The 24155-nt window shown below is 36.0% G+C and overlaps 2 protein-coding genes and 1 non-coding gene across 6 annotated transcripts; 2 read left to right on the forward strand and 1 right to left on the reverse strand.

The window, feature by feature from the left end:
- The first annotated feature begins 1096 nt into the window (after positions 1-1096).
- Positions 1097-14804, forward strand: si:ch211-89o9.4 (uncharacterized protein LOC566247 homolog). 4 transcript variants are annotated; one of them, XM_051895802.1, is made up of 9 exons: positions 1097-1324; positions 9080-9221; positions 9772-10808; positions 11029-11351; positions 11730-11870; positions 13797-13922; positions 14035-14076; positions 14207-14341; positions 14539-14804. In XM_051895802.1, the coding sequence occupies exons 3-9, from the start codon at positions 9821-9823 to the stop codon at positions 14749-14751; spliced, it is 1968 nt and encodes a 655-aa protein (XP_051751762.1). In that variant the 5' UTR covers positions 1097-1324; positions 9080-9221; positions 9772-9820; the 3' UTR covers positions 14752-14804. The 4 variants fall into 4 exon arrangements, with proteins under 4 accessions (XP_051751762.1, XP_051751755.1, XP_051751771.1 ...); XM_051895795.1 differs by lacking the exon at positions 9080-9221; XM_051895811.1 differs by lacking the exons at positions 9080-9221; positions 14539-14804 and having other exon boundaries at positions 14035-14335.
- An 855-nt stretch (positions 14805-15659) lies between these two features.
- trnae-cuc (transfer RNA glutamic acid (anticodon CUC)) lies at positions 15660-15731 on the reverse strand. The gene has a single exon. It is a non-coding gene; the product is annotated as a tRNA-Glu (tRNA).
- An 827-nt stretch (positions 15732-16558) lies between these two features.
- paip2b (poly(A) binding protein interacting protein 2B) lies at positions 16559-22497 on the forward strand. Its single transcript, XM_051903085.1, has 4 exons — positions 16559-16726; positions 17858-18015; positions 20900-21073; positions 21790-22497. The coding sequence occupies exons 1-4, from the start codon at positions 16720-16722 to the stop codon at positions 21844-21846; spliced, it is 396 nt and encodes a 131-aa protein (XP_051759045.1). The 5' UTR covers positions 16559-16719; the 3' UTR covers positions 21847-22497.
- Positions 22498-24155: the final 1658 nt, after the last annotated feature.

Raw genomic sequence — 24155 nt, forward strand, 5'->3', positions numbered from 1 at the left:
GTTTCTTCTTAGTTAGTTTTTTCTTATCAGTTATGTTCATTAGGGTTTTATGTTGAAGCTTATTTTGTTAAATGAATATTTATTGCATTATTTTAGTGTCGTGTGTTACCATGATGGTGTTTTGTATTTGTGTGCATGTGCACCTTCTCTATATTAGTAATTACCTCAGCTTGTGGAAAAGCTACTTGTGATGACTTTGATTCATCATGTGGCTTTCTCATAGTACCAGTGTTATTATGATAGATATGTAAAAAAAGTACATGTTTATCTAAAAAGTACAAAACTTTTTAGTAGCAGCGTGACCTTGCTAATTCAGCAGAGGAGGGCTGTTGGATTTACAGATTGAAGAATTATTATTATTATCATTTGTTTGTTTACATTTTTACTGTACATTTTAGCTGCCAGTTTTTTACAGTGTTTTATGAATACTATGAATTTAGACACACTGCTCTTTTCACATACTGTTTTTTGGGATGTATGCATATTCGATCCAAGTATAACCTTGGAGACGTCCTGATATTCATATATGTCATAAAGTACATCATTACTCCAGTTTTCTGTTAGTTTTCTGTTCATGTCATGCTCTGGCTGAAAGAATAACAGTATAGTGATACAGGAGAGAGCTTTTAAAGCTTGTCAGATCACATTATTTAGAGGAAAATTAATACAAAAAATCATTTTCTTTCTGAAAGGTGACATAAGCACATGATACAAGACTTAATGGAGTTGTTTTGTGCAGTCCTGTGATCACAAAGCAGAAGCAAACATCATTATAAGAAAGGTATACAAAAGTTGTTTATTCTATCCTGAATGGGGATGATAGTCTTTATCAATTTGATAAATATCAGAACTTCCTTGTATAAGAATCATAGGTGAAATGGCCCTCAGTCTATCATGGGATCAAGTCATTCATGCTAAACCACTCTTTGGTGCTTGACCCCAAAAAATACAGTGAATATCATTAGTCATTTTATTGTGTACTTAATATTGTTAATATTATCAAGTGTGTAAGAAAGAGAGAGTTTGACTGCAGAGGTGCTCAGAAGGAAATGATAGGGGGTGGTGTTGGGAGGACGAGCAGGGTCAGGGGGATGAAAACATACTGAGAAGAAAGAATGTGTTACAGTGTCTGTCCGACCAGAGTGAAGAGTGGGTAAGATTTACAGAGAGCGACAAAAGTAGTTTCTAGTGTTCATGTGCTATGAAATGATACATAATCAGGAGGTACAGTTTAAAATATTTGGAGTCTGAAGATTGACGCAATAATGAAGAATTCAGTCCAAAGGAAAAGGACCTCCAGCTCAGCTTTAACTAAAGCCAACATGTGAGTAAGGATTATGTTGTGTTTGAATGAAGAATGAATCTTTTAGCATGGGTCATGTTGCCGGTGTTATCACTCTTCAAGCTGATATGGCCACACTATATTCTTTGTATTTGATACACTAAATCAATAACTTAACATCTCCCTTTTTTATCTCATCATTACAACCTTATTTCTCGAAATTGTGACTTTATATCTGAAGATTTTTTTCTTGTGATTACAGGTATATACATCCACTGATACATAACCTTTTCTTATGCAGACGTATTGCTAGTTAGAACAGTGACAGTTAGTCAGATATATTTACCTGAGTGAAATTAGCAGTATGAAGCAATATAATAGAGTTTGTTTTTGTTTGTTTGTTTAATGTATTTTTTACTTTCAATTGAAAATCAGTCCTGATAAGTTTTTCACATACAAAACCTTAATAGTAGGCCATAAGAAGTCATCAGTCAAAAGTCACTAATCACAAGCACAGAAATTTATGACGTGAACTGTTTGGTGCCCAGAGAACAGTCTTGTCACCTGCTGCATTCCATTTTTAACATCCATTGTAAACTTAAACAGAACAAGTGTGTCAAGGTCTTGAATTCATTCTCAAGTCAAAGTCACATGTTTCTGTCTCTTGTTGCCCACAGGCTAACAACAGGCTGTTAGTCTTTATTTTTTATTCCCACATTACAAAAAGAGAATACTTCTTAGTTTAAAAACTATTTCTTAGTTTACAACTTTATATTCAGTAAATAAATTATACTGGAGAACAGGATAGCTCTCCAATTCATGACAGGGTTCCAGACTGCGACTAAAATGGCATATGCGACCATTTTTTGAGAATGTGCAAGTTAAAATTTGATGTGGTAGCATTTGTGCAAGTGCATGGTCATGCACTCAGTTAAATTCGCGCGTGCGCAACAGAACGGCGTTGTATCAGCAGCTGCTGCAGTCCGTAACTTTTTTGTGTTCAGAATGAACAACATTTATATAATGAACGAGTACATCATGAAACCATTTTCCAAAACGTGTTTTTGTCTTAGCCTGAATCACTACGGTACGCCTATAATAAGTGTTTATATTCGGACTATTTTAGACCGGTCGGCTCGGCTCCGCTGCGGAGTAGCACAGTACCTGCGTGACTCGTCATAGACATAAACAGAGAGAAGTAGCTCCGGCTACAGTGTTCTTCCGCAAGACACATGCAGTTGTATTTATTAACCGCTTGAGAGCGAACGTACACGCGCATTGCACACTGATGATGAAACGCGCCAATTAGGAATTCAGGAAATTTAGGAATTAAGCCATATTAACATGAAATTCGTATTTTGACCGATAATCTTTTAACTATCAAATCAAAAAACTAAAACATTTTGCCAACATGAGGTCTCATGTCACTGTCAGTCTTTTTACATCAAACTAGGGTATGCAGATTAAGACAACTATTCATCAGCATGCATTGATTAATCCCATGTTGTAGCAAAAAAAAAAAAAAAAAGATGTGACCAAATCATGTGCTGGTGCGACCAACTGAGAAAGTTGGTAGCACCAGTGCAACCAGTGGAAAAGTTAGTCTGGAGCCCTGCCTGGGTTACGCCACTTCAGGGTAATTCCACTTTAATTCCACTGAACACAATATAAACAATTTATATATATATGAAGGGAAGTGCTTTTGAGTACCAACATTTTTGAGGACCGGTTCACAGGGACACGTTTACTTACTGGAGTAGGATTTTTCTCCATCTCTGGTAAGATAGCAATCATGATGATAAGTGTGTTCTTTAATTATTAGGTGTGCAATGGATCGCAGTAAATCCGTGATCCGTATGGACAAGGTCCAACGGTTCGGCACGCATGTGATTCGCGGATTAACTGCTAAATTTAAAGTTTATCATTTGGACGTGTTTTGTCTCATCAATTAACACATTCAAACGATTTTAAAAGCGGAAGAAGAGGTGAAAATCGGGACTCGCAAGCTGTTATCTGTGCACACAGCCTCACACCCCTGAAACGCGCGCACGAAGAGAGAGAGAGAGAGTCAGACAGCGCTCGAACACCGCATTAATTCCTCTTTCACGTTTACTTGCGCTTTAACAGACACATACACACAAAATTACGTCAAAATACCTGCCTCGGCAAGTATTCTCTCGGTTGTCATAAGTGAACAGTTGAGAAAGAAACCGGATGTGTGTCCTTTCCTTCTTAAAGTGACAGCAGCCTAATATTGTTGCTGTTGTCTGTATCATTAATGTTAGTAAAATAAAATAAAAAAATCATTATCATCATCTACCATGTTCGAGAGAAAAGAAGATAGTGAGGAGAGCAGTCTGGAGGAAAGTGATGAGGACAGCTTTTAGGATAAGTGTGTCGCGTAAAGTGTGAGTACCAAGCAACATCTCCAGGTGCTCCCTTGAGAACCAGACCAAAAAAGTTATGTGCACCCCTGTGTATATATATATATATATATATATATATATATATATATATATAAACACATTGTTTTGGGCATGTGTGGATTGGCTCGTACTTTCATTTATAATCATTTATTTATCATTTATAATGAAAAGATTTAATGATCTTTTTGTTGATTTGAGTGCATATAGATATTGTATATATATTATACTTTTAAACTAAATTTTAAATAATATATAACAAAACATTTTAGACCATTAGCATAGTGGTAGAAAGCAGGATTCCCCTTTCTAGCCTTGTCCAATACCATTCCTCATGGGGTATATAGCTCAAATGTACAAGCACAGTCCACAGAGGTTATATGGATCTGGGTAATCTCTTTGAGGACGTCATGTACCAGAGCGACAGGATTCCCCCCACCTCTATAGTTGTTGCGTATTTAGCTGTAACAGAGACCTGAATTTTTCAGGCGAGGCTTGTGTAATTCAGTATGTTTGGCCTTTTCGAGGTGCTGGGTCATTAACATATCTATATCTATGAGTTAACAACATAGATACTTCTGGTCTAATTCCAGAATGTGCTAAAACCCTAAAACCTAGTAATACAGAGAAGAGGTATTGCGCTAAGTTGTTCTATAATCATGGTTTTATGTTTAGTTTTATGTAATGGGTTGCCCTTGACTGACCAGCATGGACTGTTCCCATGTTTCCACCTTCCAGGAATGAAGACAGCGTGATGAATGTCTATCCAGGAGTTGTAAATCAGATTAGTTTATTAACTTAGCACCATCTGCTGAGCAACATGTCTTCAGGTCTTCATCATACCATTACTGCAGAAAAACAAAATGCATTTCCATTTCCATTACATCTCTTGCTGTTAGTCTCAGTGAGAATTGTTGAATGATTGAATCTGCTAAATATGTGAATCTGAACATACTTCTGGGAGTGATCCTGCATCAGATGAGCATCTAAAAATAAGATTTACCTAAATAGATATGTGACCGATGAGTGAGAGAGACAGAGCGAGAAGGCTCAAATGATTTCATTAGGAGATCAAGCTAGTGGTTGTTGAGTCTCGTTACACTTGATATTTCAGTTAAAGGCCAGCTGGATCAGAGAGCACACTTAGGAACATGCTGATCTTCATATTAAATTATATGATACTGGCCTATCTAAGAACTTCTCCAATGTCAAGCATAAATGCCTCTATGCTAGCATATCTTTGTTATCTATCATCAGACAAACTATTTATATGATGTTTCGGAGTATTCTTACAGTTTCAACAACAGTACCAAGGACAGATCATCTAAAGTAGCCAATAGTTCAACACAAAGTTTAATGTCCAAGTCTAACTGCCATCAGGGTGTGAATAGACTGTTTCAACAACTATAAGTGTTTACGAAAAACATAGCCTACCTTTCAAGATTTGAAGTACACTACAAGTGCACATTCAATGCCATTTAGAACACTTATTTTTCACAAGGGGAAAAAAGCATTTTTGAGATCTAATAATGTAATTTCTCACCACTTTTATAAAGATATCACTGTAAACCCTAACAATCAAAATAATTAATTGGTTTGAGTAGGGCAAACTCAAATTAAACAAATTAGTTTAATCAAATTAACTTTTATGAGTATTTAGAACTTTCTTTTGAGTTCATGAAACTGACACATTTTAAGTAATCTGAATTGTTTCATTGTTTTGAGTTTTATGAACTTGTTTCTTTTAATTTAGACAAACTTAAATTTACCTGAAACTGGTCTGGGATTTCTAGTTTCTGTTATGTGGGTTTTTTGGGCTGTTACCATCATGGTGACGAGTGGAGCATGGGCTTAGTCTAAGAACAGGTATTTCATAAATGTTCTGTATTGCCGTATACTCTTTCAACAATTGCAATGCTATGCTAATGTTATCAAAGCAGCGTGCTGATATATAGCGCCATTGTGGTTCTGGCGACCCAAGTTCGAGTCCCGGCTTGCAAACCTATTCCCAATCCTGTCCCCCTCTCTCTCTCTCTCTCCCATTTTCCTTCCTGTCTGTTTATGTATGTTAAGATTACATGATAATTTTAAGTTGATAATAATATGAATTAACTTACTCAAAAATTTCAAGTTAAGAGCAATTAAAATATTTGAGTACAAAATTGACATCTGCAAGTTCTGCTGACTTAAACTTTGAATTTCTTAACTTTAAAAAAAAATGATATAACTGATTACCTCAATTGTTTTGAGTTTTGCCAACTTAATTGGGTTTACAGTGTACATTTTATATCTTTATATTACTGATAAAGAAAATTATTTATGAATTTAATTTTGCTCTGCATATTATCACTGTAAATCCGAACAGTACTACTAACTTATAAAGATTGAGTACACTGCAATTAAAGTCTGTTAAATCATTGATGCAACTTAAAACAATTACATTTTCTGAACGAGGAGTTTAGTTTTATTTTTGTGTAACTCAACATTTTTGAGTAAACCCTTATACTTAAATTATTATTTTTAAGTTTACTGAGCGATATAAAGTCACGTCATTCATGTCACATCATTACCGACGCAACCAACGTTATCAGAAGAGTCCATTCAACATTAAACTGAGTTGCAGCAGATTTCAAGTTCCCAGCATGCTTTACGTCACACGCTGTAAGGGAGAATAAATGTTGAAATGTGTGTTATTTTGTGTTTTTTCACTAAATTAATACAGGAAAAGACGTGTTATTTTTTAATGTTGTTATTTTGGTATTTAAAGGTGTTTCTGTGATGTTAAAGTTTTTAGGGTTACCAGTGTGGTGAAGAGTAGTGCCTGTGGATCGGTCGAGAATGGGCTACAAAACTTCAAGGCTATATATACTGCATGTTGATTAGTAGTTCATGCAAGTAAATAGTGATAGTCTCTTTGATGGTTACATTAGTGCATGCTGGTGCGCTGTTGCTAACTAACACTTAAAGGGTTTGTTCACCCAAAAATGAAAATAATGTCATTTATTATTCACCCTCATGTTGTTCTACACCCGTAAGGTCTTCATTCATCTTCGGAACACAAATTAAGATATTTTTGATTAAATCCGATGGCTCAGTGAGGCCTGCATTCAAATCAATGACATTTCCTCTCTCAAGATCCATAAAGGTACTAAAAACATATTTGAAACAGTTCATGCGAGTTCAGTAGTTCTACCTTAATATTATAAAGCGATGAGAATACTCTTTGTGTGCCAAAAAAACAAAATAATGACTTTTCAACAATATAGTGATGGGCCGATTTTAAAGCACTGCTTCGGAGCTTTACGAATCAAATCAGTGACTCGGATCTCCTATTAAACGGCTAAACTGCATAAATCACGTGACTTTGGCGCTCCGATTCACTGATTCGATTCGCAAATCTCCGAAGCAGTGTTTTAAAATCTGCCCATCACTATATTGTTGAAAAGTTGTTTTTTTGGCACACAAAAATATTCTCGTCGCTTTATAATATTAAGGTATAACTACTGAACTCGCATGACCTGTTTTAAATATGTTTTTAGTACCTTTATGGATCTTGAGAGAGGAAATGTCATTGCTGTGAATGCAGGCCTCACTGAGCCGTCGGATTTAATCAAAAATATCTTAATTTGTGTTCCGAAGATGAATGAAGGCCTTACAGGTGTGGAACGACATGAGGGTGAGTAATAAATGACATTATTTTCATTTTTGGGTGAACTAACCCTTTAACCGTAAAGATTAGGTGTTAGTTTATTCAATATTTCAATTAAATCGTAATTACTGAATTTGTGTAGTATAAAATAATATTTTTTAGGTTCTACTAAAATAATCTTTGAGTTGTTTACTTAAATGTTTTGAGTATTCTGAAGTTATTGGGTTTTACAACCACTGCATCAAAATAATTTTATAAAATAAGAAACATTATGTATGGTAAACAATAGTTTTAAGTACAATGGATTAAACATTAAATAAAACTAAAATTAAAAAAATTCAGTTTGACTTAACTGTTATTTATAATTATTCTTTACTTAAAAGATTTGATTTGAGTTGATTTACTTAAATTGTTTGAGGTAATCGGTGTCTACAATAATTTTGAGTACTCTGAACTTATCGGGTTTTACGGTGTGTTCATTGTTGTCCTTTTAACCAATTTTGGTGTGCACTCTCTTGAACAGATTTTTAGTAATGCATCATCCAGGTTTTGTAAACCGCTCTTTAAAAAATAGAATTATTTATTGAATGACATATTATTCAAAAATCTGTCCAGGAGAGTGCACACACATGCAGGGAACCACATGGTTGTGGCTGTGGAACTATGGCAGCTGTGTGGTACTTTACACTAGACAAATGTCTTTCACCTCTTACTCAAGTTACGAAAGACATGCTGTCACAGTGTTTGAAAAACACCCTGCTGGTGTGTTATTAATTATACGTAATGAAGTGAGCACATGTCTGAGTGAAAGCTTTCAAGAAGTTGTCCTTTCATGCTCTGTCGAGTAGCCGTTCATTCATTAAACTATAAAGTGTTTGTTTATGCATGTTCAACACCAGAGAACTATTTCACAGTTTATATTTTAAGCTTGCTTGGGATCTAAATGTTGAGCCTCAGTCAGGATTGATGGTCTAGGTGAAAGAAAAGCTTATCGACAAAATGTTGTTTGAATAATGAGCAGATAGGAGTCAAGAGAGTGTCAACAACAAATAAGAGTGTCCATGACAGAAAGAAAGAAAGAAAGAAAGACAAACCATACGACTTTGAATTGGCAGGCAAACTTTTTTCAAATAAGCAGTGAAGCGGTTTTTTAAAATATTATTTTTGTATAAAATAATAATAAAAGATTATGACAAACAATTTAATGAGGCTTTCTTTTCTCAGTATTTGTTTCACTTTCCTGTACATTTTCGAAACATCCTTAAATCAAGATACATATAAATCAATCTATATTACCATTTCAGTCATATCCGACTCTTGGTGATTCTATGGCAATCTCTCACTATATGCGAGAGTGACCACGAAGTTTCTTGGCAATGTTTTACCCAGGGTAGGTTACCAGGTCTTTCCCCAACCCTCTCCATTACTTACACACATATTCACACCTACAGCCAATTTGGCCTACCCTGCATGTCTTTGGATTGTGTGGAGGGAAACCCAAGCTGACAAACACAGAAAGGACTCCTGGCACAGCTGGGGCTCGAACCAGGGACCTTCTTGCTGTTAGTTAGATAGATAGATAGATAGATAGATAGATAGATAGATATAACAAGTGTTGTTTCCTTAAAAAATATATCAAAATAAAAAAATATAGATAGATAGATATAACAAGTGTTGTTTCCTTAAAAAATGTATCAAAATAAAAAAAATATATCTTTTTTTTAGGGCGGTTGTGGCCTAATGGTTAGAGAGTTGGACTTATACCGAAGGTCATGGGTTCAATTCTAAATACTGGCAGGAAACAACTGAAGTGCCCTTGAGCAAGGCACCTAAACCCCAATTGCTTCCCAGGTGCTGCAGTGAATGGGTGTGTGTTCACTACTCACTGCTTCTCATGTGTGTGCACTAACTTAGATAGGTTAAATGCAGAGGACAAATTCTGAGTATGGGTTACCATGCTTGGCTTTCAATTCACTTTATGCTTGAAACAAGAAAAAGGTCTGCCAATAGTAAGAAGAAAAAAATATCTGTCAGCGGGGTAAAAAAAAAACTTAATTGAAAGAGAAAACATTTAAAGGGATTTTCTTTTCTTTTTTTTACTTGTTCTCCCTTTATTTTTCTTAGCCCAATAACAGATATTGTTCTTGTTTTAAGTCACTTAATTTTGATACATTTTTGAGAAAACAAGACTTAATATCTTAAGTCATTTTGCTTCTTGAGTAAATGTATCTTGATTTAAGAATATTTAGATACTTCTAAAGGAAAACAAGACAAAAATTCTAGCATTATATATAAATTGCATTTTTAATGTATTTTTAAATAAATTTCTATATCCTGAAAAAAAAAGACTTGGGTGCTGAATGTATATGTTAAATGATTTAGAAATATTAAATATTCATGGTCTTTTCCCCCCTCAGACTTTCACATGCTCCTCAAATCAATACCAGGCCAGTGTGTTTGTCTCAGATGAGCAGTGTTTTCACCAGCGTGCCACCGCTATTTGGAGCAGCACAAGCTTTCCTTTTGAGACTAGCGCAGCTTGAAGCTCAGTTGGTCTTGAACCTGATGAGCAACGTTGCAGCTGGAAATAACAGCAGTTATGGGAACCCCCTTGTTCCTCCAAGTCTCTTACAGCCTGTTGGCATTCAAAGATCCTCATTTTTGAGCATGTACCAGCCCCCAGGAGTTTTTACCCTCTCCCAACTATTGCACAGAAAAAACATGGATTTCATACCTCACAGGGTTAGTTACCCCTCATCATCAGTCACAGAAATGAATTCAGTTATTGCCAATAAGGAGAGTGGTGACCTTCTAGCAAAAGAGATCATTCAGGAGAAAACACCCATCATTAGTAACACAAAAGTGCCACTGCCAACATCTGAGGAACCTCTCGTTAGATCCGGTACCAACCATCTAGGCAAACATTTTGCCTTCAAACAAGGAGTGGACTGTTCTCAGTACCAATCATTGACAGCCAAATCGATGATGGCTCCTGATAGACCACAGATTGAAGAAATAGAGCCAAAGCAACAAGCAATGCAACGTTTTCCAACAGAAAATCTGATTAAAGCTTTAGCCAGCCTTGGCCTCTCTCTTGAGGACCTAGAATTACTCAGTCACTTCCCAGATAACCAGTTAACAACAGAGAAACTCCCCTTCATTATACAAGACATCCAACAGCGCAAAAAATCAAAGAACATTCATCATGGCCATGCTAGATGGAACTCATCTGATCAGATGGAATCACATGCTCATGGGAAACATCATGATCAAAGGTGTATTATTAGGCACAGTGAATGGCAAGGATCTGCTTTACCAAGTCCCTATGGGCAATCCTGTCCATCCTCCAATTCCCATAGATCCCTCAGCGCTAAAAGATACAGCACATCTGAGGTCATTCATGAGCACTTCTCAACCCAGTCTAGAGCACTGAAAAGATTAAGAGATTCATCAGGTGAGTTTTTATTACATCTACAACTGATGCATCAATGATCCAGATTGAACTGTGGCTATTGTAACTTACAAGCTAAAAATGTTGGTTGGAAAAATATACTGAATATACATGTGTTATATGTTTTTGTGCCATAAATATACAGCTTGAAAAAAATATATAAATTATATCATTGGTTTCGGGGCAAAGAGTTGGACTAAACCCCAGTTTCTCTACCTTCCAGGAAGAGGATCAAATTCCTTCCTTAAGAGACTGCAGCATAGGCCTGCTGAGGTCACAAGGTTAAGGCCTGGTTCAGTCTGTTTTCCCTCTCGCTCAAAATGCAGCATACGGCACAGCTTTGTCTCTCCAGGCTGCAATAAAACAAGACATTATACAACAAAAAGATCCATGTTCTCTTCAGACAGATCCACCACTTCCAATGCCATAAGAAATGGTCATCAACAGTCCTTTCCAGTTAAGTCTGCAACATCAGAAGGAACCACTGAATCGACGGAAATTCAGATGCCAGTAACTAAGATGACAGCAAAAACAACAGCACAAACTGTAAGTTCTAGGAGGTGTAATAGAAATACTGTGTATTGTAAATGATGGTTATTGATTTCAAATAGCTTTTAAAAAACAGTCTTATTAAAGGTGTTTCATAAAGGTCTTTATTCGCTGTAAGCATTATGGTTGAAATACCACCATTAAACCATTAAAGTATCAGTTTGGTCTCAATATTGCAGGCTGAAAACAACAAGGTCAGTCCCATGATAACAAATGGAGACAGTGACCTCTAGTGGTGTGAGAACTGTTAGAACACGTAAATGTTTCAGAGGAGAAACAGCACAGACTAGGCCTATGTGCTGTAATAGGCTAACTCCACTATTTTAATAAAGCACTTAACTTTATTTCTCTTATCGCTCCCGTGTTTTCCAACAGAAGGGTGTAATTCGTGTGTCTGGAATCTCTCTTGACTACTCTGAAAGTGAGCTAATCAAAATGGCATCTCCGTTTAGTCACCCTGTTGAGGTTTTAATTGCAACTGAGATTGACATGGAAACCTGTCTAGAATGGAAGAAGGTATGTGCTATTTTAGAATATATATCTTTACACTTCATTTTAAAACATGTCAGTACATTTCTGTAAAATTGCGGTTTCAAAGTGTGTAACTGTTACAACTGTTACAACTTGCTATTCTTGTCGCATTTACACGGCTTTAACCAGCAGATGTCCTCAGCATGCTATGTTTCGAGCGAATAGTTAGTGTAATCGATTTAATCAAAGAGTGAATTTAGCTGACGAAGTCAATATAGTGGAATAAAAACAACGTCTAGTTTTTCACTGCAACTTCAAAGGAAGCAAGACAATGTTTTCGAAACTAGCACTGGATACCTGAGGTAATTTTATTTTAGTTTGCTACCCTGGCATACTGATCTCATCGTTAATACTTCTCACCATTTATTCCGAGGGTATGACCAATTGTTTTCCATATATCCATTTTTTTAAAGTATTCTTGAAAATGGGGTTTTACTTGTCAAACAGTGATGGCTTTTTCTGGACCTCGGCGATTAACTTCTCCGCAAAGACGTCTGCCATTTAAATGCGCGGGACCTTAAACTAGAATGGATTCTGATTGGCTGTCAGTGTTTTATCGTTCAACAGCTGGAAAAAAATCGTTCTGAAAGTGATCCCAACGATACTGTATCTCTGTATCGTTATCGTTATAGCTATGGACAGTGCTATTCTTTTATATTTAGAACGAACTATGTCTTTATCGTTTTCTTTATAGTTATGGCGAGTTAAGGCGAGACACCCCAGGTGAATAGGGTAAAAAATTAACTAATAGATATCACCATACTTCCCCAGCTGATTGATTACATTAAGAATTGCAAATATTTTTTGTATTACAAGTTTTCTGAATTGTTATGTTTAAATATGCAAATAAGGCGTTATCTAATTAAATATGTCCTAATTTACATACATTTCTAGAACAAAAGTCTGAATATTGGATGAAGTCAAGTTAAAAATTCTTGTTTAATTTTTTTGACATATTAAATTCAAAGGTTTTTACAGAGGGAATTTTGAATATCTATTTTTATCACTCCATAAATCAGAAAATATTGTCAACAGCCAAAAAAATAAAAAAATTCACAATTTTTTTAGGAATAAAATGTTGTATCGAAAATAGATAAGAATAAAACTGTAAAGTTTGGTGTATGTAAGTTCTGCTGAAGTGGAGATTTGTGACTCAGAGCAGGAGAAAAAACTCATTTTGAGAAAACGGCCTTTAAAAATATTTACTGTAACTGAAATCTACAGACGCAAATAGATAAAGTACTATAAAATATACACTTAAAAAGGTGTATTTTGAATGTTTTTTTTCCACCGGTCCAAAAAAAACACTTTATGAAAAGCCAAAAAGTGAAAAATCTCAAAATTGACAGGTGCATGAAAAAACTGTTTTTGCCTGTAGTGTCCCCCCTTAACCAAAAATCCCAGCTATCAGGGAACGTTAAACGTTGGATAACGATACTTGTAAGGTTCTCTCAAAGTTATGAACAAATGTTCTTCCAGTAACGTTGACAGAACGTTCTTTCAAAGTCATCTGGTATTTCATAATGTTCACAAAACATTAGCACAAAAACATTATTTATACATCGTTCATGGAACGTTTTTTTTTCCTGGAACGTTTTAGTTGGACGTTCATCTAAAGTGTTTTTTAAAATGTTATTATAATTTGTTACTATTGAATGTTCTCTGAACATTCTGTAACATTCCCATTATGTTTGCAAAATGATCAAAAGGAATGTTCCCTTAATGTTCACATAACCAAGAAAAAGTGTTTTTAAAACGTTCAGAGAATATAAAGTTTTATAACTTATTGGGAACATTAGCAAAACATTCTTGGAACATATTTTTTGTTAGCTAGTGCTTTCTAAAACTATAGACATAGACATTCAATAGACATTCAGCACTACTATATCACCTTGTGTGTGTGTTTTCCAGGCTTTATTGATGCTTCCAACTGAATTCTCAGCCCAGGAGATGGTAAAGGTTTACTCTGCTATCCCAGTTCACATGAGACAGCAAAGTCTGGAGCTGGTGTCCCAAACCATTGACTTTAGTTCACCTGTGAGCTAACACACTCATGGATGCATGATGGAAACAGTTTTATAATGAATATTTCATGCATAATACATTTTTGGTTTATTTATTTTTTGGGTTTGATTAACTTTTGCCTTAGGTGTCAGTGTTTCATGCTTTTGTGGGACCATCAATGTCAAATGCAAGTATCACTTGTTCTTGAGACGTTTCAAATATTTAAAAAATAAATTAATAACATTTTCAAGAGATTATTTTTCAAACTTCCATCCATCCTCCATGACTCTTAACAACAAGTCCCCACTGTCCTTTAGGGGCTACTGACACCTTTGGACCATTTGCTGGTTGTTTGTAATGTACCTAACCGGCCCTGTGCTGCTACAGGAGTGCTACGGCTGCTAAAACCTTTTGGAAAAGTTTTCCGAACTCTGGTGTTTAATGGAAAAAAGGTAAGCTATGCTGTTGCAGAACACTAAAGATGTTTTTGACAGCAAAAAGAGAAACTCAAATGCATTTGGATGTTTGAAAAAAATGTGAAAACATTAAAGAGTTTGACTCCATTTCCTTGGTCATACTTTTACCTGTATTTGTCCCACTGAGTCTAAAAGATCATTGACTTGATGATATTTTTTGTTCTCATAACTAGGTGGATGTTGATCAGTGCCTTTGGAACAAGAGCAGTATCCAGCTGGTTTTAGAAATGGAATCTGCTTCTGTTGCTTTAGCTGTATATGAGTGGTCTCAAAAAATTCCTTGTCTTTACCACAACCATCATCTATCTTTCCTCAGAGGATGTCATATACAGAAAAATACATCTGACGTCAATTCAGTCAAATACTCTCAAAGTTTTTCCCCTTAAATATGGTAATTTTTCATTAACTTTGTAATAAAATACAATGAAACAAGGTCATATGAAGTATTATTGTTTGTCTTTTATATTTATGAAGAAGAAGAAGAAAAAGTTAACAATTAATTGAAAAATATCAGTCACTACAGTGCATGGTCATGTAAAACCTGGAAATATCAGGAAATTTTGTCTGATTTACAGGCATGGGAAAGTCCTGGAAATAATAATAAAAATTCTTATTCTTCCAATAAAAAGTAATAGAAATTTAAAACTGAATTCAATTAGGTATCTTCTGCTTTACAGTGTTTCATTGACTAGAAATTGTGAGTGCAATATCCATAAAATGATTTTTAAAAGTCCTAATCCAGTAATCACAATCAACTGGATAGGTCAAAAATTGTGCAGGAACCCTGTACAATTAATTCAATATCAGCTCAGATTGTCAAAATTATACATTAAAATATATGTTTTTATTATTTTAATTGTTTGATACCATTAAAAAGGTCCACCAAAATCACAGTTTTAAAGAGTTCACTCCCAAAAAATGAAAATGGAAAATGATTTACACTCACTTTTTTTTCCTTCAAATCTGCATGGTGTTTTTTCTTCTGAGGAACACACACACACAGAAAACTGAAAAATACATTTGAATTTTTGCATTTTTCCTATATAATGAAAGAATTAGTGAGTAGGGGCCACTGTAGAAGAACAAAAGAGCACCATATTTGTTTGTTTGATTCACCAAGTTTAAACAGACCTCTAATGCAAATGAGTTTTGAGAGCTGTGACAGAGGGGATATTTTTTCTACTATAAGCTACACCACAATGCACTCAACTTGACCTAAATCCGCTCATATTTGCTTAGCAGGCTCTTCTACCGTCACTTACATAAAGGCGAACAACGTTTTTGAAAATGTACATTCCCTGACCGGGAATCGAACCCGGGCCGCGGCGGTGAGAGCGCCGAATCCTAACCACTAGACCACCAGGGAGTGCTGCAAGCGAAATAACAAATACAGCAGGAGTATGTATGATACTTTGTCATTTTATTGGATTGTAGGGTGTTTTCAGGTCTGTATGACTTTCCGAAACAGGGACATAATTTGTTACAGTGCTGCATTTTCTTTTTGGTTCGGTTCGCTTTCACAAGTGTGTCTGAACTAAATAGTTTTTAATCACATGGGTTCTATCTATTTTTAAACACGTGAGTGGGGTATATCAGATTCAAATCTGGGTTAATGACACTAAATTTTGTAAGAGAGGTTAAAGCCTATCGCATGATGATTTACCCACACTAAACGAACTGCAGAAAATCGAACACATAGCCATACTATTCCCGTTAATCTACATTTGCATTTTGTCAGGATTGTCAGGATTTTTAAACTGCTAATGTTCCCTTATAGGGTTTTAACTACTTGGTCCTATCCAAACCACCTTCAAGTACAGGCAAAGAGACGTTGGCGTGAAACCAAGTATTTTTCCACTGAATTTCGATGTTGATATATCCCTCCCACATTTGTGATGCCTTCCACAATAAATAAATATTTAAAATTACCAATTTATGAAGATCTATACATTTTTTTTTAAATTGCCTATTTAAATGTATTATGGGTAAAAATCCAAAAAAAGGTAAATTTAGAAGATTAATATTTGAATTTATTTTAAAAAAAAAAAAAAAAAAAAAAAAAACATGCGGGCAGTTTCGTACACCTGTTCATTTTACATTGACAGTTTATTACAAACTAGGTTGCAAGACCTGCAGTAATCCAATAATCAAATGTTACAGCCTGTGGCCGCTGAGCTTTTGAAATACCGATGATGACCAACAGGAGGCGCCCGCGACATGTTTGTTTGAAAGGCCCACATGAGCACTCTGACGTAGGCTTGAAATCTAGCCAGGTAACGGTGTCGTTGCAAACAGGAAAATTACCTCTTTTAGTCGACTTATTTGGTGATAGTTAGAGGGACAGAAGCGTTACAATGCCGGGTAAGTACTCTTAATAGCTCAAATCTTTGAAAGGGGCCATGTTTAATTTTTTGACTTTGTAAATGCGGTATGCTGCTCTCTCTCTCTCTTTGTTTTGTGAAATGGTAGCCATCGCTGAATGCGTGGGGTAGCCAAATATAAGTTAATTAACATATTTAACATGCGGTATAAAGCAGATTAAGGCCAAAAATGCTCACTTGGCAGAGTTTGTGTAAAGCGCAGTGTACATGGAGGCCTAGTAAAGTGAATGTGATGCAGTCGTGAGGCTAACTCGCACACCCGTCGTGTTTCTACATTTACTACACTAATGCTTTTAAAACTAACTATGTAACACAACTAGCGTTAGTTTAGATCAAGAAGCCAAATAGCCATTAATTGTTACTCTGTTAGGTCAGGCAACCTTTTTTCACGAGGAAAGACCGCTGTTGTTATTACGGCTCGCTCGTGGCTTGAGCTAACACGCATAGCTTCACAATATACGCTCTCGCCAAGCGTGAAGTTAGAACAGTTGTTTAACTTTATTATGCAAAGGCAGGAAATATATTCAACAAAGGGGAGCTGTTTTAATTTCAGACTTTAATGGTTTGTACTATAATTAGTTATCCCTGGAGCCTTAGCCAGGCCTTACGTTACAATGAATCAAATCCATGTGGAGAAAGATGGTGTCGACTGACCTCCTCTTTGTCTCATTTATGCAACACACAGTGATAGATAGTAACAGATAGTTACATAATATTTAAACCATGTGTGTTATGCACTGTGTCGCGTCGCGGGTATTAGAAGAGCTTAATAAACGTTATTGTGCCTTTAGTTTGTGATATAAAACGTCTTAATTTGCTTGTAAGTTTCGTGTTCGTGCGCGAGAAAATATGATCCGAACACAGGAACGAGTCGTTCTTGCTGTGGTTAACAATGACTAAAAATTACATTTGCTTATGTATTATGCTTTATATACTTATTGAATAATTCATTTAGCACGTGCACCATAATGAGTGAGGTTTTACTTATGCCTGTAACTAGTTGTACTCAGTGTCCCAAAAGTCTCACTTATGTTCATTGGAATTACTTTTATGTGTGTTCTGGGGAAGTATGTACTTGGTTGAGTATTAACATTGCATTTTACACCCACAGAACCTGCAGATATTAACAGTCCAGAGGTAGCAAAGACACCAGGAGGAGGCAACGGGCAAGGGAAGGATGAGAATGTTGTAAATGGACACAAGGAGGGGGACGCCAACCCCTTTGCAGAGTACATGTGGATGGAGAACGAGGAGGAGTACAATAGACAGGTGAGAGTGGATCTGCTTCTCTTCTGAACTCAGAAGAGAATGCTTTAATGTGCTTTGTCTGTATGTGTACTTCTTATGCTGCCTTCACGTGCTATTGGAGTTATTGTAAATACACATTTCCTAGTTAAAAATTGGCCTTCTAAAGTCATATTTTTTTGACTGGGAAGCTCAGGGATAATTTTGATATGCAAGTTCCTGAGTTGGGTGGGCTATAAACTTTAAACATGGTGGAGGGGAGAAAGGTTGCTGCTGTGACTGCTGTTCTTTATTAGTTTTTTCCACAACAGCTACATCGCCTTGTCTTGTCGTTAAAGTAGTGCATATTTCCATATATGAATAATCATTTGAAGTGTATTGTATTTTTTTTTATACACTGCGAAAATAGCTTGTATTTACCTGAAATTCCAGAATTGTCAGTAAGCTGACTCTCTAGGTAGCGTGGTGAATGTTTATATGGTTGTCAATGAATGGGACACTAAACATCATTTTGGGTTTAATAATATTTTCCCAATAAATAGGCAAGAATAAACCTGGTGTCCTCCATGATTTCTGTTCTTTCCCACAACAAAGCACTTGAATGCGACACTCTTAATCACAACTTTGGAAGTGGGAAATTTCTGCTAGCACATGAAGGCAGCGTTAATAGGATTCAAAAATTCTGTTCAAGTTGTAAATTGTTTACTCAACCTCCATGTTGTTGCAAACCTTTATGACTTTATTCCATAAGACACAAAAGGTGGTATTTAGTCCTGTTCATACCAAGTTGAATGAATATTTGGTGCAATAAACATTTTAATTTGAATGAATAGCTGTTAAAGTGTCCCTATATGCTATTTTGAAGGTTCCTAATTTTGTTTTAGAGGTCTCCTACAATAGGTTTACATGCATCCAGGGGTCAAAAAACTGACGCCATCGTTACTGTTCGTATAACAGTGTATCGGGTGCTGAGGAGGGCTGAAATTCAGATAATGGTAATGGACATTTCATTTCCGACATGCGCTGTTGTAAGTGGTAGACCAATCACAACAGACTGGGTCTTCTGACCAATCAAAGCAGATTTGGCTGGCAGTAAGGTGGGGTTTGGTGAGACTAAATCTTATAACAAACTGTTTTCAGACTGAGAATTGAGTTGATGTGCAATGTGTATTATGAGAAAATTTGTGTTTTTTCGACCCTGAATGTATGTAAACATATGGTAGGAGACCTCCAAAACAAAATTAGGAGCTTTTAAAATAGCATAATGGGACACTTTAATCTTTACAAAAATTACGATGTTTTCTTAGTTTTATAACGGCAGCAAGAAGAAGAATAACAATAGGCAATATAAAGTCAAATATAAAAAGCATAAATTATAAGGGAGTCTATTAAATTGTATGTAATTTGTTTTGAACCGTTAAAAAAAAAAAAGCTTTAGTAGTTGATTTTAGTTTTTACACTTTTACGTAAAACTTATACTCAAACAGTATCGCAGTCTGAAGGGGGAAAAAATTCTGAATTAGCACTGAACTGAGAGACTGAACAGTCTCACAAAGGATGGCTGATTTTGTGGTGGAAATTGCGAATAATTAGGATACCACATTTACCATATGTTAGCTGCCCGTTAGTCATACTTGATGCAAAGGACAAACAAAATGCATAACTCTTGTTTATTTTGGCCTCTTACTGAATTCTGATACATTCTAACTTTTAAAACAACCTATGGACTTTTTTTTTTTTTTTCCAGACTTGAAAAGGGGGAGTGTGGTGCACAGTCTTACCCAGTCTTCACAAACCTGGAAAAATAATACTTATTTCAAAATTGTTAGGCTATCAGATAGCTAGTGGTATACTATCTAGCTTTAATAACATAGTCACTTTGTGTAGGCAATGTGACAAATCTTCTGAGCAAATAATACTTGCCTAATATAAGTAAAAAATTCTCAAGTAAAAAGTCAGTAATAAAATAAGAAACAAATCACAATAGGACAAATACAACAAAGATACAGATACAAACAGTGCTTTAGAGTTGTTGTTTTTTTTTGTTGTTGTTTTTTTTCTGTTGTTGTTTAACGTGAATGACTCAGACAGTAGTAGGTGTATTAGGTTTCTGTCACCTTTAAGACCTATGGTAATGTGTGGATCCAAAACTGTTTTTCCCAAAAACTGCTTATTCAGTTAAGACATAACCGCCAAGGCGGACATTTTGAGATAATTATGTCTATTTGACCATTCAAGCGCAATGAGCCTAGAAAGAGAACACAATTCGGTACTCGCCCGCTGACAGGCAGCAAAAGCGTGCACAGAAATCCACACCCAGTCTGACATCGGTCAGTATGTCAGTACTGAATTAGTTCTCTTTCGCAGTATACAGCGCTTTTAATAAGTACTATCAAGCATATCACACTTTTTATTTGGTTATTCCTTCATGTTTCTTAATCGCTTCGCCCAGACCACGGCAGGTTAGAGTTTTACACCGACCACTCACTGACATAACATGCACAACATCTGTATCCTTGTGAAAATAATGCATTACCACTTTAGTTAAATTGGGTATAGTTCAAGATTTTTTTTTTTTTTTTTTTTTTTTTTTTTTTTTTTTTTGCATTTATTTTGCAGTGAAATGGCAAATTATGAAGCATCGCAAAAAAAAAAAAAAAACTGGAGGGACTGACTGAGTGCACATTTGAATGTGGTGTACTATCGCTCCACACTGTCTGACTGACATTACATCTAGTATAGTCTGATTTGTATTCACATTTGCAATTTAATTTTTTTTTACATCCATTTGCAGTGTGTTTGTCTTCATCTTTAACTGTACAGCGAGTTAGATTACCATAATGACTCTTGAAAAGGGGCACCTTAAAAATCATACACAAATTTAAATGGCTCTGATGCCTTGCTGCAGGTGGAGGAGGAACTCTTGGAGCAGGAGTTTCTTGAGCGCTGTTTTCAGGAGATGTTGGAGGAGGAAGATCAGGATTGGTTCATTCCTGCCAGAGACCTTCCCCCTGGAGTAGGGCAGATCCAACAGCAGCTTAGCGGGTTGTCGGTCAGTGACGGAAACGCCGAAGACATTGCAGTAAGTGTTACAGCATAATGATTTGAAACTTGATTTATAGTTATTAAAGGATTAGTTCACTTCTGAATAAAAATTTCCTGATAATTTATTCAACCCTATGTCATCCAAGATGTTCATGTCTTTCTTTCTTCAGTCAAAAAGAAATGAAGGTTTTTGAGGAAAACATTCCAGGATTTTTCTCCATGTAATGGACTTCAGTGGGGTTTAACGCATTGAAGGTCCAAATTGCAGTTTCAAAACACTCTACATGATCCCAGACGAGGAATAAGGGTTACGTAATGTGTGTCGGATCGCAGAGCAGTGCAAGACGAGAATTTGTTTAAAAAGTATATCCATTTTTTATTTTATTTTATTTTTTTAGACAATGACCGATCATTTCGCTAGGTAAGACCCTTATTCCTTGTCTGGGATCGTGTAGAGCCCTTTGAAGCTGCATTGAAACTGCGATTTGGGCCTTCAATCCGTTGTACCCCACTGAAGTCCACTAAATGGAAAAAAATCCTGAAATGTTTTCCTCAAAAACCTTAATTTCTTTTCGACTGAAGAAAGAAAGACATAAACATCTTGGATGACATGGGGGCGAGTAAATTATCAGAACTAATCCTTTAAGATGTAATGTAATCTCACATCCTTCCTGAAAGAAAACCACTTTGTAGACCTCAAATAAACGTTTGTGATATTGTACTCATATGTACTTCATCTCTTTTCTTTCTCAGCGCAAGAGCAGCTTGAACCCAGAGGCCAAGGAGTTCGTTCCAGGAGTGAAATACTAGAGACCCTCCAGTTAGGGGCTCCTTTATAGAGACTTTATGTGACCGCTGGTGGCCAGGGGTCACCCTCACACATACTTCAATCTTCCTGGGGTTGTGTGGGGCTTGATGGGGTGGGGCTTGTGGGTTGGGGAGGGGGGGTGCTGCTGGATGCTCTTCTATAAGCTTTTTATTTCCGTCTGTCTCCATGTATAATGTGGGCGGGTTACTCAGTGTAATGTTCCTATTGGACAGCTGCAGATTGCGACTAGTTCTCCTGGAAGATCTTTGTATTAATCTCAGAGGAACAGTTATGTGAGTTCCACTATTGTGATAGTGACTAGCAGTTTGTCCCTGTGTCATTGCCATTTTCTTTTTTTCCTGTCTTCTCTTTTATTTTCTTTAAAAGGAAGTTTGGCGGGGAGGTGTGTGTCATAAGAGTGGGAGGGGAAGGGCTGGGACAAAGGAAACCTGACAGTAAAAGGACCGTTGACAGGTGGACCATTCTTTGATGGACTGATGAACTGGTGGCAGCTGACAACTTTTGAGGGATTTTCACAGAAACATTTTTCCTGTTTCTTTTCTCCTTCCTCCGTTGAAGTTCTGTCACAGTGTGCAACGTGCATTAACAAAAATGGAAAAAAATCAAATAAAACAAGCAGGTTCCCTCTTGGACATCTTGTTCTATCCCAGGATGTTTTGTTGTGTTTGTGCTTTCAATGTCATGTAAACTAAACTTCAATCTTGACAGTTCTCAACCCAAAGTTTTACTTCTTCATTAAATGCTGTAGCATAATGGAGTCATTGTTTTGTTTTGACTATAACATGCTGTCAAGAACACCAGATGAGCATATTACAGTTTTAACTTGAACAAAAAAAGGCCTTTTTGGTCTGTTGTGTTTAATGTTTTTGACTGCTGTCAGGGTAGATACCAGTATTAGACCAGTGAGATGTTACACTGCTTCATGCAAACCAGGTTGGTCATTTGTTATTTTGAGAGTTTTGCGCCTACAGAGGTTTAAATGCATCAGTTGGTGAGCTGAATAATTATTGCAATAATGAAAATTGATTTAAATTATAAAGCATACTGCTACAAAATGGGTTCCTTTCAAAATTTTATTTTCTTGCATTTGAATGTCACATCATTGTTTTTTACTTGACTGATGCCATATATTGTAAATTGTCAGCAGTAGCTGTTCTTGATTCTTGATGACTCCATTGAAATTAGGGATTTTCCCGGTGTCTGTAGCCTCATGGTTACTCAATCGACTGGCTAGCCTTAAAATGAGTCTAAAGCCACTCAGAACGCAAATTTTTTGTGTATGAGTATTTACATTTTTGTATGTATTTGCTTAGAGCACTATTTGGATCATCCAGGTATAACTGTGCAGACAGATTGACCAGGTGTTGCTTAATCAAACACTGTCATAGTGAAACTGCCCCACCTTTTGGAACAAGGGGTTTGCATTATTTTGTACTCTCTTTAAGGGAAAAGAGTATTTCATATTAACTTTTCAATTTTCTGTTAAGGTCATTTTCCATGTTTTTATAAATTAAGATATGTTGTCCCATAGGTACTGTTCTGATACTTTCCACACGGTTTATATGTGCAAGCAGATCTTTTTACCATATAACTTGCCTTGCATTAGGGTTTTTTTTTTCTCCCAGGTTTCCCTTACAGTATATGTTTGACTGAAGGTCTGTAGAAGTGTGGTGTGGAACACAAGATATGCGGAGCAACCCAGATGAAGTGCTGATCAAGAGCCTGGACACACTGGGGTATGTGGGTATTTCTTACTATCAGAAAACTTACTTGAAAACTTAATTGATGCTTTATTAAGTAATGGTAGGAAAGATGTGTTTAATGTGTTTATGTGAATGAATGACTGACTGTTTTTAGACTATTGCTAACTGTAACACATTAGATAATACTGTGTGTGTCAGTGAGGCTGCATGAGTTTATGTCTGTGTGCCAGTCTGAGCATGTACATAGTTCTGATAGGTGGTTTGGAGACTGTATGGGAAGGTTGTAGCGAGCTATGTACTAACAATTGTTTTGTGTTTTATGTTCAGAAGGGTCATCAATGAAAAATACTACATTTTAAATGCTTTAAAATGTAAAATGTTCATATTTTGCGTCACTATATCTGAGTTGTTTTCTGTGTAACCTTGCGTTCCCAATAAATTCAGTAATAAAGTGGTTAGTAGTAATAGATAACAATGGGACTAGCCCCTCAAAAGGATTTAAAAAAAATATATATTTATTTATTTATTTAATGGTAAAATAAATTTTGATTAAAAGTGGTGGACCTATAATGGTGTAAATATAAAAG

This window comes from Ctenopharyngodon idella, chromosome 1, assembly GCF_019924925.1.
Source record: "Ctenopharyngodon idella isolate HZGC_01 chromosome 1, HZGC01, whole genome shotgun sequence".
Classification (NCBI taxonomy): Eukaryota; Metazoa; Chordata; class Actinopteri; order Cypriniformes; family Xenocyprididae; genus Ctenopharyngodon; species Ctenopharyngodon idella.

Excerpts from the sequence above, each read along its gene's own strand:
- si:ch211-89o9.4 (XM_051895795.1), top strand. The coding sequence starts at position 1,266 with ATGAAGAATTCAGTCCAAAGGAAAAGGACCTCCAGCTCAGCTTTAACT. Across the intron at positions 10,809-11,028 it reads AAGATTAAGAGATTCATCAG|GAAGAGGATCAAATTCCTTC; the intron begins GTGAGTTTTTAT and ends TCTACCTTCCAG. Across the intron at positions 11,352-11,729 it reads CAAAAACAACAGCACAAACT|AAGGGTGTAATTCGTGTGTC; the intron begins GTAAGTTCTAGG and ends GTTTTCCAACAG.
- paip2b (XM_051903085.1), top strand. Across the intron at positions 18,016-20,899 it reads AGGAGGAGTACAATAGACAG|GTGGAGGAGGAACTCTTGGA; the intron begins GTGAGAGTGGAT and ends GCCTTGCTGCAG. Across the intron at positions 21,074-21,789 it reads GAAACGCCGAAGACATTGCA|CGCAAGAGCAGCTTGAACCC; the intron begins GTAAGTGTTACA and ends TTTCTTTCTCAG.